The sequence below is a fragment of the Myotis brandtii genome, unplaced genomic scaffold (genome assembly GCF_000412655.1).
Source record: "Myotis brandtii unplaced genomic scaffold, ASM41265v1 scaffold123, whole genome shotgun sequence".
Classification (NCBI taxonomy): domain Eukaryota; kingdom Metazoa; phylum Chordata; class Mammalia; order Chiroptera; family Vespertilionidae; genus Myotis; species Myotis brandtii.
In genome coordinates this window covers 14860818-14875276 of record NW_005354291.1, presented here as the reverse complement: position 1 = coordinate 14875276, position 14459 = coordinate 14860818, and the positions used below count along the sequence as shown (strand labels likewise).

Sequence of the window (14459 nt, the reverse complement as noted above, 5' to 3'; positions counted from 1 at the left end):
GAGAAACATCGATCAGCTGCCTCCTGCACACTCCCAACTGGGTATGTGCCCGCAACCAAGGTACATGCCCTTGACCGGAATCAAACCTGGGACCCTTCAGTCTGCAGGCTGATGCTCTATCCACTGAGCCAAACCGGTTAGGGCTCTTCTCAATATTGATAGAGATTAACATTCAAGCTGAATGAGACTATGCCAACACCAAGAACAGTTAACCCCAATGGATCACTGATCTAACTCATCACTGTCTGAGGCAGGCTTCTCAGTCATTTCACTGGCTCTTGACAGACAATTTGCTCTCATTTGGAATTACAAAACGCATCAATAAAATAAGGTGCAAAGCAGGAATGTCTTCAGTCTCCTTTTCAAAGAGGGGACTCAGTATCTTTGGAGTTTTTATTCCCATCCCCTTCGCACCCCACAGCTTCTACTGATTCATACCAGCAGAGCAAAAGGGAAGAATTGAATTACTTTTTAAAGAAAACCCCAATTATACATGTTTTATAGATGTTTCCTACTCTGTGCCTACAAGGACACATTAACGCATAATGAATGAATCTTAAGCAAGAAGGAAAGAAAATGCTTCAGTCACATTTAAGAAATTGGTGCATGAGCAGCAGAACAGGCAAGTTTGCAGTAATGACATCGTGGGTAGTTGCATTTTAGTTAGTGTTGCAAAGGAATAAATCTGTGAAGAGAAATAACAACACGTAAGGAGACAATGAACAAAATGTGCTTTGCTCATTTATTGTGACAAGGAAAGCTTCTTTTAAATAATTCATGCTAATGTTTTGCAGTGTGCTACTGAATGTACAATGTGTACTTTGCAAAAATAACAAGGCTTAGTAATATGGGACTTGAATTGAATTCTCTGCTCTTAAATTTCTGATAAGAAGTGGAAAGAAGCTGCCAAAATTGTGATGAAAGTGACTGGGGAAGAGCTTGGGGAGGTGGCCTGGAGAGGGGCAAGTGGTTTTGGTAGAGGTACCCGATTCCTAGTTGCCAAGGTAGCACCTCTTGGGTCTTGTCTGGTGGCTTTACAAACACTCTATGGCATGGTAAGGGTGTATGAGATGGGTTTCTGTGTGCATTCCCGAGATACATAGAATAATGACTGGGATTGGGGTACAAAGGAAATGAAGAACCAGGTGCTAAAGTCTTCAGCAATTAAGAGAGCAACCATTAGTTTGCTCTTTGTATCTTAGTCTGTTTCTGTTCGTTGGTTTTATTTTTTTTTAGATTCCACATATAAATGGAATCATATGGTATTTGTCTTTGTCTGACTTATTTCAATTAGCTTAATACTCTCTAGGTTCATCCATGTTGTTGCAAATGGCAGTATTTCATTCCTTTATATTGCTGAGTAATACTCCATTGTATATATGTACCACCACTTTATTTATCTATTCATCTACTGATGGACAAATAGGTTGCATCCATATCTTATTTTAAATAATTTTAGAGAATTTTAAATAATTCTGCAATGAATATAGGGGTGTGTATATCTTTTCAAATCAGTGTTTTTGTTTTCTTCAGATAAGTACCCAGAAGTGAAATTGCTGGGTTGTAAGGAGTATTTATTAAATGGATAAAAGTGCTTTTATTATCTGGCAGTACAATTCTTGCTCATTTTTTTAATATTCAAATTTTTCTTAACTATTGTCCATTTTCTTTTCTGGATTAGTTGTAGAATAAGTTTCTCAAGGTTCATAAGGAAATCCTATTGGGGGATTTTTATTGAGATTTAATTAAACTTAAGATTAACTTAGAGAAAATTGGCATCTTTAAACATGATATCCAGGATTATTTCTTATTACCCTTTACTACTAATTTATAATTTCCTGATTAATGGCCTTGCACTTATCTTTTTAGTTGTATACAACACAGATAGGGAAGCAGAGCAGGGAGAAGGGAGAGAAAGAGGGAGGAGAGGAGGAGAGGGTGGGGGGAGGAAAAACAGACACACAGAGAGAAAGAGATCTAGTAACAGTATTTGATTCCAAGGATCTAGCCCAGCCCAAAGCTAGACCAATCTTTTTTTTAAAAATTGATTTCAGAGAGAGGAAGGAGAGGGAGAGAGTGATAGAAACATCAATAATGAGAGAGAATCATCGATCAGCTGCCTCCTGCACACCCCCTACTGGGGATCGAGCCTGAAACCTGGGCCTGTGCCCTGACCGGAAATCGAATGGTAACCTCCTGGTTCATGGGTCAATACTCAACCACTGGGCCAGGCAGCTAGACCAATCTTAAGTCAATAAATTCACATTTATTTTTAAGCTGGTTTGAATTCCATTTCTGCTGTTTGCGCTTGAAAGCATTCTGACCATGAAATAAAAGAATAATAGAGCCCTGGCCGGTTTGGCTCAGTGGATAAAGCATCAGCCTGTGGACTAAAGGGTCCCAGGTTCGATTCCAGTAGGGCATGTAGAGTAATGGCACATGTCACTGAACGTTCACTGTGCGCCATGGCAGGCTACTTCTGCTTCTCAGACTTGCTAGGCCATGCAGGTCTCCCGGACAGCCACTTCTAACCTGATTCTGCTGCGACCCTCCTGGACATTTCTTAAAGAGATTCTTAAATACAGAGCACAGACAAATAGTCTCTTAAAACCTGGTCTCCATTTCCCCTGATTATCTGTGAATTTGACTCCTCTTACACAGAGGTTAAGAGGACACTTGGTGGAGCTGAAAGCTAATATCATGTACTTTATAAATGGCTGGTAGTACTATCTGGGCTGCTGCGTTTGGGAAGCTGTGCAATGAACTTCGAGAAGTGCCATTCACACAGATGACAACGTGGAATAGCAGCCCATGGAGTTGTGTGGCAGGGCCCCCTTAGGTCGTATTGTTGTGCACAATTCCTTTGGATTGCTCTATAGAGGTCTGGAATTAATTAAATAATGAAAAGTTTTGAATGAAGCAAAGTATTCAAAAACTTGGCATATCTTTAAAAATGTTTTCCTCCTACAAATTATCAAATGAAAAATATTTTTTTCTGATCACCTTTTGGTTATTGTTGTAATGGGAGTGTTTTAAACATCTTCATTCATTCGATAAGCATTTATTGAGTGGCTACTCTGTAGCTGGTATTGCTCTAAGTGCTAGGGACAGAATGAGTCACCAGAAGAAGTTCTTACATCCCATGGTCATGTAGACAGAACATAAACCAACAAGCGCTGTATATAACATAATGCCAGGTGGTGCTTAGTGCTACAAAGAGAAGTGAAACATTATTAAGTAGAGACATCATTTACCCAATGGGAAGTGAGAACGTCAATGCACAGGTTTGCCATCTGCTCTCCTTCTGTCCCCATTCCCACCCAATTAAACAGCTTAGGGTTTTTAATTGGGTTTCTCCTTTTTTTTTAAACTCAGGGGTTTTCTTTCTTAGCTTCATCCACCCCTAAAAACCACCCCAACAATGAATGTTAATCCATACAGCAAGCATGTCAAACTCAAAGGCTAACATGGGCCGAATAAATGAGGCATGTGGCCCACGGGCCGTGAGTTTGACATGCTTGACATACAGTATTTCTTACAATTGCCTATGACCACCTGGTCTGTATGAAAGGACAGGAGCATGTCCGGACTACGAGCTGAGGGGAGAGAAGAGTCAGGATGACTCTAATTTCAAGACTGTGTTAGTCAGAAACCCATTGTGTCTCTTAATACTCTCCTCTCCTCTCCACCGCCTCCTCACAGAAATATTCTCTCTAACGGGTGTGCAGTAACTCACAGTGATGTAGCTGTTCTGTATTCAAACTTAACCTAGAAGTATGTTGTCTCTGAAAAATTTATATACAAGACTCCCTCACAGTTCACAACTGAGTTACACATCCTGCATTGAGCCCTCCCAGGGGTGCTTGGAAGAGGGGCAGGTGTACTGAAGTGGGAGGTGATGGGGGGGGACGGGGTGCTCTCTCATCTGTATGTTGGTTGGTGGGTGTTCTGCCCTGCAACCCCATTTCCAGTGGCTCCGAGGGAGACCAATAATTAGAGCCCGTCACTGATCATTATCCCTCTCTCCCCTGAGACACACACACACCCACAGAAATTCCAGCCATCTCTGGGGAATGAATTTGCATGAATGTGGCCGCACCCACCAGGGAAAGCGACAAGTTTGAGCAGCTCCAGAGAGGCCTTCGCGTGGGGCGTTCCCTGGTACTGAGCAGAGGCAATTTGGAACCGGTCTCACCAGTGTGGCTAGGAGACCGAAGCAAACTTCTCCTAGGTTTCTCCGAGTGTGACAGCCATAGCAGCCCCGTTTCCTTTAAGGAGTGGCAGGAGGGGTCAGCCCAGTCAAGCGGCAGGGGAACAACACCACTGGAAACCATTAGACACGTGGCCATATAAGCACAATGTATTGGGGAAATGCCGTGGTAGAGGTTTGTAAAAATTGCTGGTGGTGAAAAACGAGCAGGGAAGGCTTCCCGGGAGAGGTGACATTTAAGTCGAGGTGAGAGGGAGAATCTCTGCCAAGGGGGTAATTTCAGAAGCTGAACCTTTGAAAAATGTCTTAACTATCATAAAACTCCATTTAAGAAATCTTCTTAAATCATAACAATATGAAATATTTATTAGGAAAGAAAAAATATTAGATGTTTGACTACATCTCATAGAGATTAAGAAGAAGCTTTTAAAGGAAACTTTTAAAGGTGATAGCATGTTTCTGACCAATACTGCATATCTTGTTTACGCGTTATAGCTGTAACTGCCTGAATTAAAACAATATTATGCATAACCTAAGGACACAGACAATAGTGTGGGGAAGGTCTGGGATGGGGTGGGGCTGAATGAAGGGAGGCAAAGGGGGGGAAATGGGGAACATCTGTAATACTGTCAACAATTAAAAAATTTTATTCAGGAATTACAAAACACCTAAAGCTTGGCTTCTCTGCCTTGATAACAAGGTAATTTGAATAACTATAGCTTGGCTTATTTATAAAAAATGCTAAATTCTCCTGTTTATCCACAGGCTTATTCACAGTTACCAAGGAACGAGGACTATAGGAATAAATGTGATTCAAAAGAAATGCTTAATAGTTAAAAGTCAATTGCCCTGCCACCATTTGACCCAGCAATTCCATTCCTAGGTATATATCTCAAAGAAATAAACACATCCATATAGAAAAACTTGTACACTAATGTTTATAGCAGCATTATTTGCAGTAGCCAAAATGCATAAACAACCCAAATGTCCATCAGCTGATGAATGGGTAAATAAAATATAGCATATCAATACAATGGAATATTATTTGGCAATAAAAAAGGAAAGAAGTGCTGATATATACTACAAAATGGGTGAATGGTAAGAATGTTGTAATACTTGAAAGTAGCAGTCACAAAGTGTATGATCCCATTTATATGAAAAGCCCAGAAAAGACAAATTTATAGAAACAGAAAGTAGATTAGTGGTTTCCCAGTGCTGGGAGGTGGGGATAAGGAGTGACTGCTAATGGGTATGGGGTTTCTTTTTGGGGTGACGAAAACGTTCTAAACTTCGGTTGTGGTAATGATTGCACAATCACATCCCATCTCTGGGCCTTAGCTTTCTCTCTGTGCCCTGAGAGAGTTGTGTGGCCCTGCTATTAGTGGTCTAGTTACAGGGGTGGGCAAACTTTTTGACTCGAGGGCCACAATGGGTTCTTAAACTGGACTGGAGGGCCGGAACAAAAGCATGGATGGAGTGTTTGTGTGAACTAATATAAATTCAAAGTAAACATCATTACATAAAAGGGTACGGTCTTTTTTTTTTTTTAGTTTTATTCATTTCAAACGGGCCGGATACGGCCCGTGGGCCGTAATTTGCCCACAGCTGCTTTAAATAGATACATTTTGTTGTATGTGAATTATCTCTCAATAAAGATGCTTCAAAGAAAGGTGATTGCTCTAACTTTAAAAAATAAAATGAGTTAGGCTTTTAAGATTTAATTAAAATTTAGCATCACTCAGGTTGGATAACACTATGAACCCCTGGGGTCTGCAGATGCTGGTAGGAGAGAAGAAATGGCTAGCTGAAAGAAATGGGGAGGAAGTGGTACAAGAAAGACTGAATCCAGACTTTGGAGAGTGAACTGATTGATGTTAAACAAGAAAAACCACCACTACCAATTAAAGATGGATTCAGGATGCCAAATATAGAGACCAGAAATTGACATACAACTTCCCCTAAAATCAGCAGCCCAGAGTATGTAATAACAGATTTGTGGAATGATGAAATACAAACAGCGCCCTGCAGAAACACAGCTGCTAGGAAACAAAGAAAAGTAATCTTCCTGAATAGATTAGCCCCATACCTTTGTCCCATAGAAAGAAGAATTCAGGTACCAGACAAAGGATGCAATTTCCAGTGACAAAATGTCAGGCCTAATGTTAATAAGCCTCAAAATATACCAGAAGTTCTCTAGTGACCTCTAGTGGTTACAACTAAAATTGCTTGGTCTATGATACGTGAGACTACACCACAAAGCAATATGGATATGGGGTTTGGCCTATAATTTTCTTATCTTGAAAGCTGTCAAGCTGGAGTACAAGCAAACCTGGCCAATGACTGCCATAAAAAGTTCCCTTCCCTGATTTCTCAGCACTGACTGGAGAGCTCTTTCTCTGTGACTTGTTTTTGCAGCTTCTTTAAACACAACCAAGAAGGTGTCTGTCTCCCTCCAGTGACTCAGTGGCTTCATAAGGGACAGTTGATTAACAATCCACTATGTGCCCAGGATGCAGGAGAAAGCTGGCAACGGAGAAGGTGAGCGAGTGGGTAGGAGAGAGGAAATGGCTGAGCATAATAGATGGGCAGGGAAAAGTGCGAGAAAAAGTGGGAGGCGGGTATTGCCAACTGGAAAAGCCAATTTGGTCTTGCACAAGTCTCCAGTACTTTTCAGTGGCTACCTAAGGGGTTCAAAGTCCCCCCAACCTTCCCACCAGGTTGTAGGGAAAGCCACTCACACGGAGTGATGCCATACTTAGAGGTTTACGAAGCAAACCTGGGTGAATAAGCCCAAGCCGGCCTCTTCTGTAGGCTGAAGTCCCAGCGCTCTGTCCTCTGGGTGAAAGGTTCACTCAGATGAGAAAGGACGAGAAGCAGTTCACATTCCAGAAACAGAAGTCTGTCATTACCCTCATGGTTGACCTCAGACTCCCAGAAATCCCCAGATTGATAAGGCTGTTTGTTTGGGGATGAAACCCGAGAAACCATCCTTTCTCTACCAGCTACCAAAGGGGCTGGATTCTTCAACCATGTCCAAGCACACTGCAGGGCTCTCTAGAATATTCCGGTCTGTCCCACATCTTTAATTTCACCAGAGACACTCCATTCCTAACACTCATCTGGCAAGTTAACCAGCCGCTAGTTGCTCTGATAATAACTAATGCCAGATATTTGCTATGTTAATTAGTAAAACATGTGGTAATGACTGAGACAGTGACCCTTCCAGTATAATGTTAGCTAACTACCTCCAGAGTATTAATTCCTGATCAGAATATGAGCAACCCCTGGTATTTCAACTAACACCTTCAAATAGCACACCGTCTTTGCTGCAGGATTTCAAAGGAGATTGTAGACATAGTAGGAGAGAAGGGTACGAAAGAGAACAAGGACACACTGGTCATCAGTGACCACTGCTGTGCAAGTCTTGCCCATGTTCCTATGTGTTGCTGCTATGGTTACTGCTCAGATATGTTTCAGATACAACCATTCTGGTAACAAATATTTATGGAGTGTCTACCTATGTACCAGGTATCTACTTGATGTATCTTGTCATCTAATAGTTCCCAAGGGGACTTAATATACGAGGGGGGTGCTAAACATTCACTGGCTGAGGCTATTGACAAGTTTTTGAAAAACTAAACATTCCCCTGTGATATGAAGATGTTAAAGCCCCAGAGGTTCCATGTCGCTCTCAAGGAATCAGCAGCAGAAGCGTGTTTATAAACCGTCAAACGTCAAAATACCAATGACTTTGTTTTTTTTTCTAGGGGAAAAAACTCTTAAAGGTTATATAAACATTTTGTTTTCATTAAGAACCAACAATAACTACATCAATCAGCTACATTTACCTTAGTTGTGATTTAGTGCAGCGTAAAAGTATCGTGAATAAGAATTCTTGACGTTGCTTGGTAGTCCAGAGGTCAAACCAATGACTTATAAGAGCAACTCTTTCCTGAAAGAGCTGTAAGGGGAGGGGGAATGACATTTTTCTGTGTAGTTTAATATATTCTTAGTTGCTAAGCAAGTTAATCACCTCACAGCTTATATTTGCACAGCAGTTTACAGTTCACAGAGCACATGCGTAGTGGAGGTCTCTCCCTGCAGCTTCACCTGCTTGTATCCCGGGGCACAGACAAGCCCAGGCTTGCTGGATGTGCTGGTGGGAGATATAATTACAGAGGGGCCCATGGAGGCCTCTTTCAACACAGAGAGGTAAGGAATCCTGGCTCTTGTTTCTGCCTTGGCTGATATAGCCTGGGGAAACAGATTCCAAATATTTCATCTTGAAAGCACAAGCAGGCTACCTACCCTTGTTGAACTGTGAAAACGAGGCCATTTGAAGTAGGTATGATTTTTACTAACCCACAGTCCTATAGCTTCATGGCACCCACCAAAATGAAAGTTAATAAATATTGCTAAATAGCCATTGTTAGACGTGTCTCCAGGAGGACATACACCAAGAACCAGCATCCCCCCCAAACCTGGGTGTCAGCCCAGCTTTGCTCAGATGACATAGACACACTCGCTGATGTATTACTCAGTCAGGCCTTGGTCCCAGCTCGTGTGGTCTCCCTCCCTTGTGAGCGGGCCTGAACCATGCACGAGCTCTGAAGGCCCAGCCAGCCTTCCGCATCAAGGTCTGACAGAGCCGTTCAAGGACTACTTCCTGCGCTACCTTTCAGAGGGGACATCCCCAGGCCATCAGGCCACACAGCTGGCACAGGAGGGAAGAGCGGATTAAAGAAATACACAGAGAAATATCCAAGGGCGGCTTAAATTGCCAGCCATTATTACCTAAAAGATAAATCATAAATAAATAAGGATATGAAATAATAACTAATATTAATAATACAAATAAATAATACAAGAATAAACTCTGTTTCACATATTCACAATTGTAAACCCACTTTTTTTAATCCTCACCCAAGGATATGTTTCTATTGATTTGAGAAAGAGAAACATCGATCAGTTGCCTCCCATACATACCCCAACTGGGAATCCAACCTGCAACCTAAGTATGTGCCCTGATGGGAACTGGACCCACAGCCTTTCTGGTGCACGGGAAGATGCTCCAACCAACTGAGCCACCTGACCAGGGCTGTAAACCTACTTTTGCCCACCCTGGAATATTAACACCAAAAGCACCTCGCTTTTCTCTTTCCTGTCACTGTAAACAGTGTGTGTTCTGGAGGTTTCTGTTTTGTCCCTGGAGGTACAGAGCAAAGGGAAACAGATCTGGATCCTTCCATAAGGTAGGAGTTGGGGACTAGGGTGAGACAAATGTAGGTTGATTTTTATTCAAAGTGACTCAAAAACAAAATCCTTTAGGGGTATTTTTAGAAAATATATGGCAACATGACACCCAAAATGTCATAGTAAAATGAGCCTTACCAATTAAACTTGTTCTATTCTAGAGTGTGTTAACTCACCTGACTGTTTAATGCCTTGTTGCTACATGGTGTCCAGGCACTGAATCGCGTGTGGAAGCTCTCCATTTCCAGGGTTTTCCTGGAAGAATCCCCAACTGACATTCCAGCAAATTATTTTCTTCCAGTCCTAGAAACTACAGGTTCCTTTCAAAAAAATGTTTCATTAAGATCACCTAGAAACATCCAGTATATTAATATTGTCCTTATAGGAATTACACAATTACAACAATGCATGGACATATATATCCATGGAAGAGAATCCATACAAATATACACAGGAAGTTCATGTACTCCAAGTGATTGTAACTTATTCTGTCCTCCTCTGATTTCACCCAAATGTGAATCTAAGCCAGTTGTTTTTCCCTTTGCTGGGAAATGACTCTGAAATTGGAGTGATTCTGTATCAGACAGGGATGTGGACTTGACTCCACCACCACACACACACCCTACCCCCAGCCCGGAAAGCAAGAAGGCCACAAAGACAGCACTCCACCTGCCTATCTTTTGAGGACACAAGTCAAACAGAATGTAGAGGGGGGGGGAAATAGGCTAACGTATTAGTTTTCCATTGTTATATAACAAATTACCTAAAACTCAATGTTTCTATGGGTCAGGAGTCTAGGCACAGCTTAGTGGAGTACTGTCTTCGTCTACTAGGGCTGCCATAACAAATACCATAGACTGGGTGGCTTTATTTTTTTACAGTTCTGAAAGCTAGACGTCCAAGATCAAGGTGCTACCAGGGCTGGTTTCTGGTGAGACCTCTCTTCCTGGCTTGCAAATGGCCATCTCCTCACTGTCGTCTCACAAGGCCTTTCTTCTGTGCACACACAGGGGAGGGGAGGGGAGAGACAGACAGACAGACAGAGACAGAGACCTATTGTCTTTACCTAAAACTCAATGTTTCTATGGGTCAGGAGTCTAAGCACAGCTTAGTGGAGTACTGTCTTAGTCTACTAGGGCTGCCATAACAAATACTATAGACTGGGTGGCTTTATTTTTTTTCCGTTCTGAAAGCTAGATGTCAAAGATCAAGGTGCTACCAGGGCTGGTTTCTGGTGAGACCTCTCTTCCTGGCTTAATGGCCATCTGTCGTCTCACAAGGCCTTTCTTCTGTGCACACACAGGGGAGGGGAGGGGAGAGACAGACAGACAGACAGAGACAGAGACCTATTGTCTCTTCTTCTCTTTAAAAGTCCTATTGGATTAAGGTCCCACCTTACAACCTCATTTAACTCTCATTACCTCTTTATAGGTTCCTGTTTCAAGCTACTAAATGTCAGGGTGGTTTGTTATCCAGCACAGACTGACGAAGCCATGTGTTGGTGTGCAGCCAGGACTCTCACATACAGCTGGTGTGATATCAGCGCTTTGAAAAACTGCTTGGCGTTGTTTCCTAAAGTTGAACATGTGCATACATTTGACCCAACAGAAAAACATGAACATGTGGGCCAGTTATATCCACAATATTCCCAGCTGCGTCAGAGAGCTCCAAGCTGGAAAAAGCCCAGGCACCCATCTACAGTTGAATGGATAACCATGTTGTCATATATTCATGTAACCGGATGCTGCTACACACAAAAATATGTAGGGCTGACATACGTAAGACATTAAACAAAACAAGCTGAAAACAAAATAGCTCATTTTCTATGGTTTCATTCATACAGAGTTCTACACTATAGTGTTAGAAATCAGGATGGCGGTTACCTTTGGGGAGGAAAAAGAGGGTAAAGACAGGGAGGGACGTGAAAGGTGATTCTCAGGTGCTGGTACCCATCTAGTGGTGGGAGCCCATGTCAGTCATTTTGGCCTTCATTGAGTTCTACACTTATGAGTTGCATATTTTTCTATGTCTTCTCTTTCAACCAAGGTGTTTTAGAAATGATACCATTAAACATTATGACGTACCTAAAAAAATAAAAGTACAAACTTTATGAAGAAAATTATAACACTTCATTGAAAAACATTTTCAAAGACCTAAATAACTGGAGAGGGATATTTTATTCATGAATTAGAGACTCGGAAGAATGAAGAGTTTAATTCTCTTCAAAATGATCTACAGATTCAATGCAACCTCGATTTTTAAAATCCCAAGAAATATTGTGGGGGGTGTGTGTGAGTGAAAAGCTGATTCTAAAATATTTATGAAGTTTAAAGGGCCAAAAATAATCAAGACAGTCTGGAAGAACAAGGGAGGGAGATGTGTTTCCAGATATCAAGACTCAATGTAAAGCTAGAGTAATAGGATGACATGGTATTAGTATGGAGACAGACACTGGTAAGATGATAAATCAAAGAGGAAGAGATGGATTCTTACATTTATAGAAAACAGAGTATCTGGGTTTAAAAAAAAAAAATAGGAGAGATGGATTCTTACATTTATAGAAAACAGAGTATCTGTTTTTGTTTTGTTTTTTAAAGAAAAAGGACCCCTTTCCCTCTCTCTCTCTCTCTCTCTCTCTCTCTCTCTCACACACACACACACACACACACACACACACACCAATTAACTGAAGGCTTTTTTATATATATAATCAATTTCATATGGTTTGTAAATCCCCAGAAGACAAAATTAGAAACAATGGATGATGTCAGAGAAACAGATTTTGGATCAATCTAAGTGGGAAAACAACCACTTCAGCAGCTTTAGCTGTCTCAGGAGGTTATGTCCATTACTGAAGATATTAAAACACAAATTCACTGACCACTTGTCAGTGAAATTCTAGCTGGGATTCAAGCATCCGAAATGTCTATGTTTCTAAGCAACCATCTGTTGCTATAAATTCCAAGAAGCAGAGAACAATGGGGCCTGGAGTAGCTGAGAAAATTTTATTGGAGAGCCAGAAGATTTCAAGCATAAGACAAACATTTGCAGTGCCTCTACTCTTACTATGTTTCAATAAGATAGAAGCACATTTTGAAGATGAATATATTGGAAATGCGTATACCATATTAGGAACAATTTTAGAAATATTATAAGAGAGTATGACAGCACCAAATTTGTGTCCCTGCTCTAAATCCCCCCCCCCCAATTGAAGCTGTACAAGTAATTTAGTCTCTGAGCCTCCGTTTCCTCATGTGTAAATCAAGGCAGTGATGTGTTTTGTTGAACTATAGTGTAATAATGTGTGGTTCAGAGGAAAACCTCATGGCAATGTGGGAATACCTACTTCTGAATCAACATTAAATCAAAACAAACCCTTAGCTTCATCAGATGCCCAGCTGTTGTTATGTGAAATCCCTCCAAGAGCCCAAACAAGGGAATTTTATGTAGCCAGTTCTCAGTTATTATCCTCATGTTAACAGCTTACTGAGCCAAACATTGCTGGTGTACACTACATCATGTATATATATAGATATTATTAATGTAGATATGGACAGAGATAAATTCCCACAGGATTATGTTTATTCTCTAAGATATCAACTTTGCTGACTCTCAACCCAGGGAGAAATGGAATGCTGACAATCACTACTTCTTTAAATGGAATGATTTCTTTTCATATTCAAGCATTTTATATTTCTCCAAATAGCTCCATAAGATATTAATAGGTGTTTCCCAGGAAAAACAGGATCCGTGGTTCAATATGCTTGAGAAAGACTTGATTGAACAAAATTAAACATGTCTCATTTTGTAGGATGTTTTGGAAACTTTAATATTTAATATTTCCAAGAGGAGAAAATGGTATTGGTTATCTTGTGTGTAACAAATCTAATGCTGTGTAACAAATAGTTCCAATACTTAGTGGCTTCAAAAAACAAACATTATTATCTCAGTTTTGTCAGGAGTCAGGCATGGCTTAACTGGATCCCCTGGCCAGGATCTCTCATGCTCCAAGTGTCAGCTGGGGCTGAAGTCATCCCAAAGCCAGATGGGAGAATGATCTACTTCCAGGCTCATGAAAGTGGTTTTTGGAACAAGGACCTCAGTTCCTTGCTGGCTGTTGGCTGGAGGCTCCCCTCCCATGGAGGCTTCTCCATAGGTTAGCTCACAAATGGTATCTGGCCAAGTGAGCAAGTGAAAGAGCAAGAGAGGGTAGGCAAGATGGAAGCCAGAGTCTTTGTGTAGCATAGTCTCAGAAGTGATTACATCACTTTTGATTAGTCAGAACAGAGATCAGCAAATGTGGTTAGCAGGACATAATTGCCTGCCACTCATTTTTGTAAATAAAGTTTTATTGGAACACAGCTAATATAACTACACCAGCATAGTTGAGTGATTGGAAGAGAGACCATATGGCCCATAAAGCCAAAAATACATGCTACCTGGCCCTTTACAGAAAACTTTGGCTCTCCTGCATTAGAAGCAGGTCCGACCCACAAGGGAAGGACTCACAAGGGCATGGACACCAGGAAGTTGGCATCATTGGGAGTCATTTTACTTTATTTTATACTAGAGGCCTGGTGCACAAAATTCATGCCCTCGGGGGATGTCCGAATGATGCCTTAGGCCCGCTCTCCACGGCAGTCGTACATTCTTAGTGCTGCTGTGGAGGTGGGAGAGACTCCCGCCATGGCTGCTGCCCTCCCCAGCTGTGAGCCTGGCTCAGGGGTTCTGACTGAGCATTGAGTGTCTGCCCTCTGGTGGTCAGTATGCATCATAGCGACTGGTCGTTTCACTGTTTTGTTGACTTGCATATTAGCCTTTTATTATATAGGATTAATGTTTTTATTGATTTTAAAGAGGAAGGGAGAGGGATAGTTAGAAACATCAATGATGAGAGAGAATCATTGATCGGCTGCCTCCTGCACATCCCATACTGAGGATCAAGCCCGAAACCCAGGCATGTGCCCTTGACTGGAATCAAACCCAGGACCCTTCA

General features: G+C 41.5%; 1 protein-coding gene across 1 annotated transcript in view; it reads right to left on the bottom strand.

Moving 5' to 3' along the window:
• ECT2L (epithelial cell transforming 2 like) overlaps nucleotides 1-9733 on the bottom strand; it is a 58432-nt gene extending 48699 nt beyond the window's left edge. The window contains exons 1-2 of the mRNA XM_014533872.1: nucleotides 9640-9733; nucleotides 8059-8171 (exon numbers count right to left, since the gene is read on the bottom strand). Of these exons, the coding sequence (XP_014389358.1) occupies nucleotides 8059-8171; nucleotides 9640-9705 (179 nt within the window). The 5' untranslated portion in view covers nucleotides 9706-9733. The remainder of the gene's footprint in view (nucleotides 1-8058; nucleotides 8172-9639) is intronic.
• Between the last annotated feature and the right edge of the window lie 4726 nt (nucleotides 9734-14459).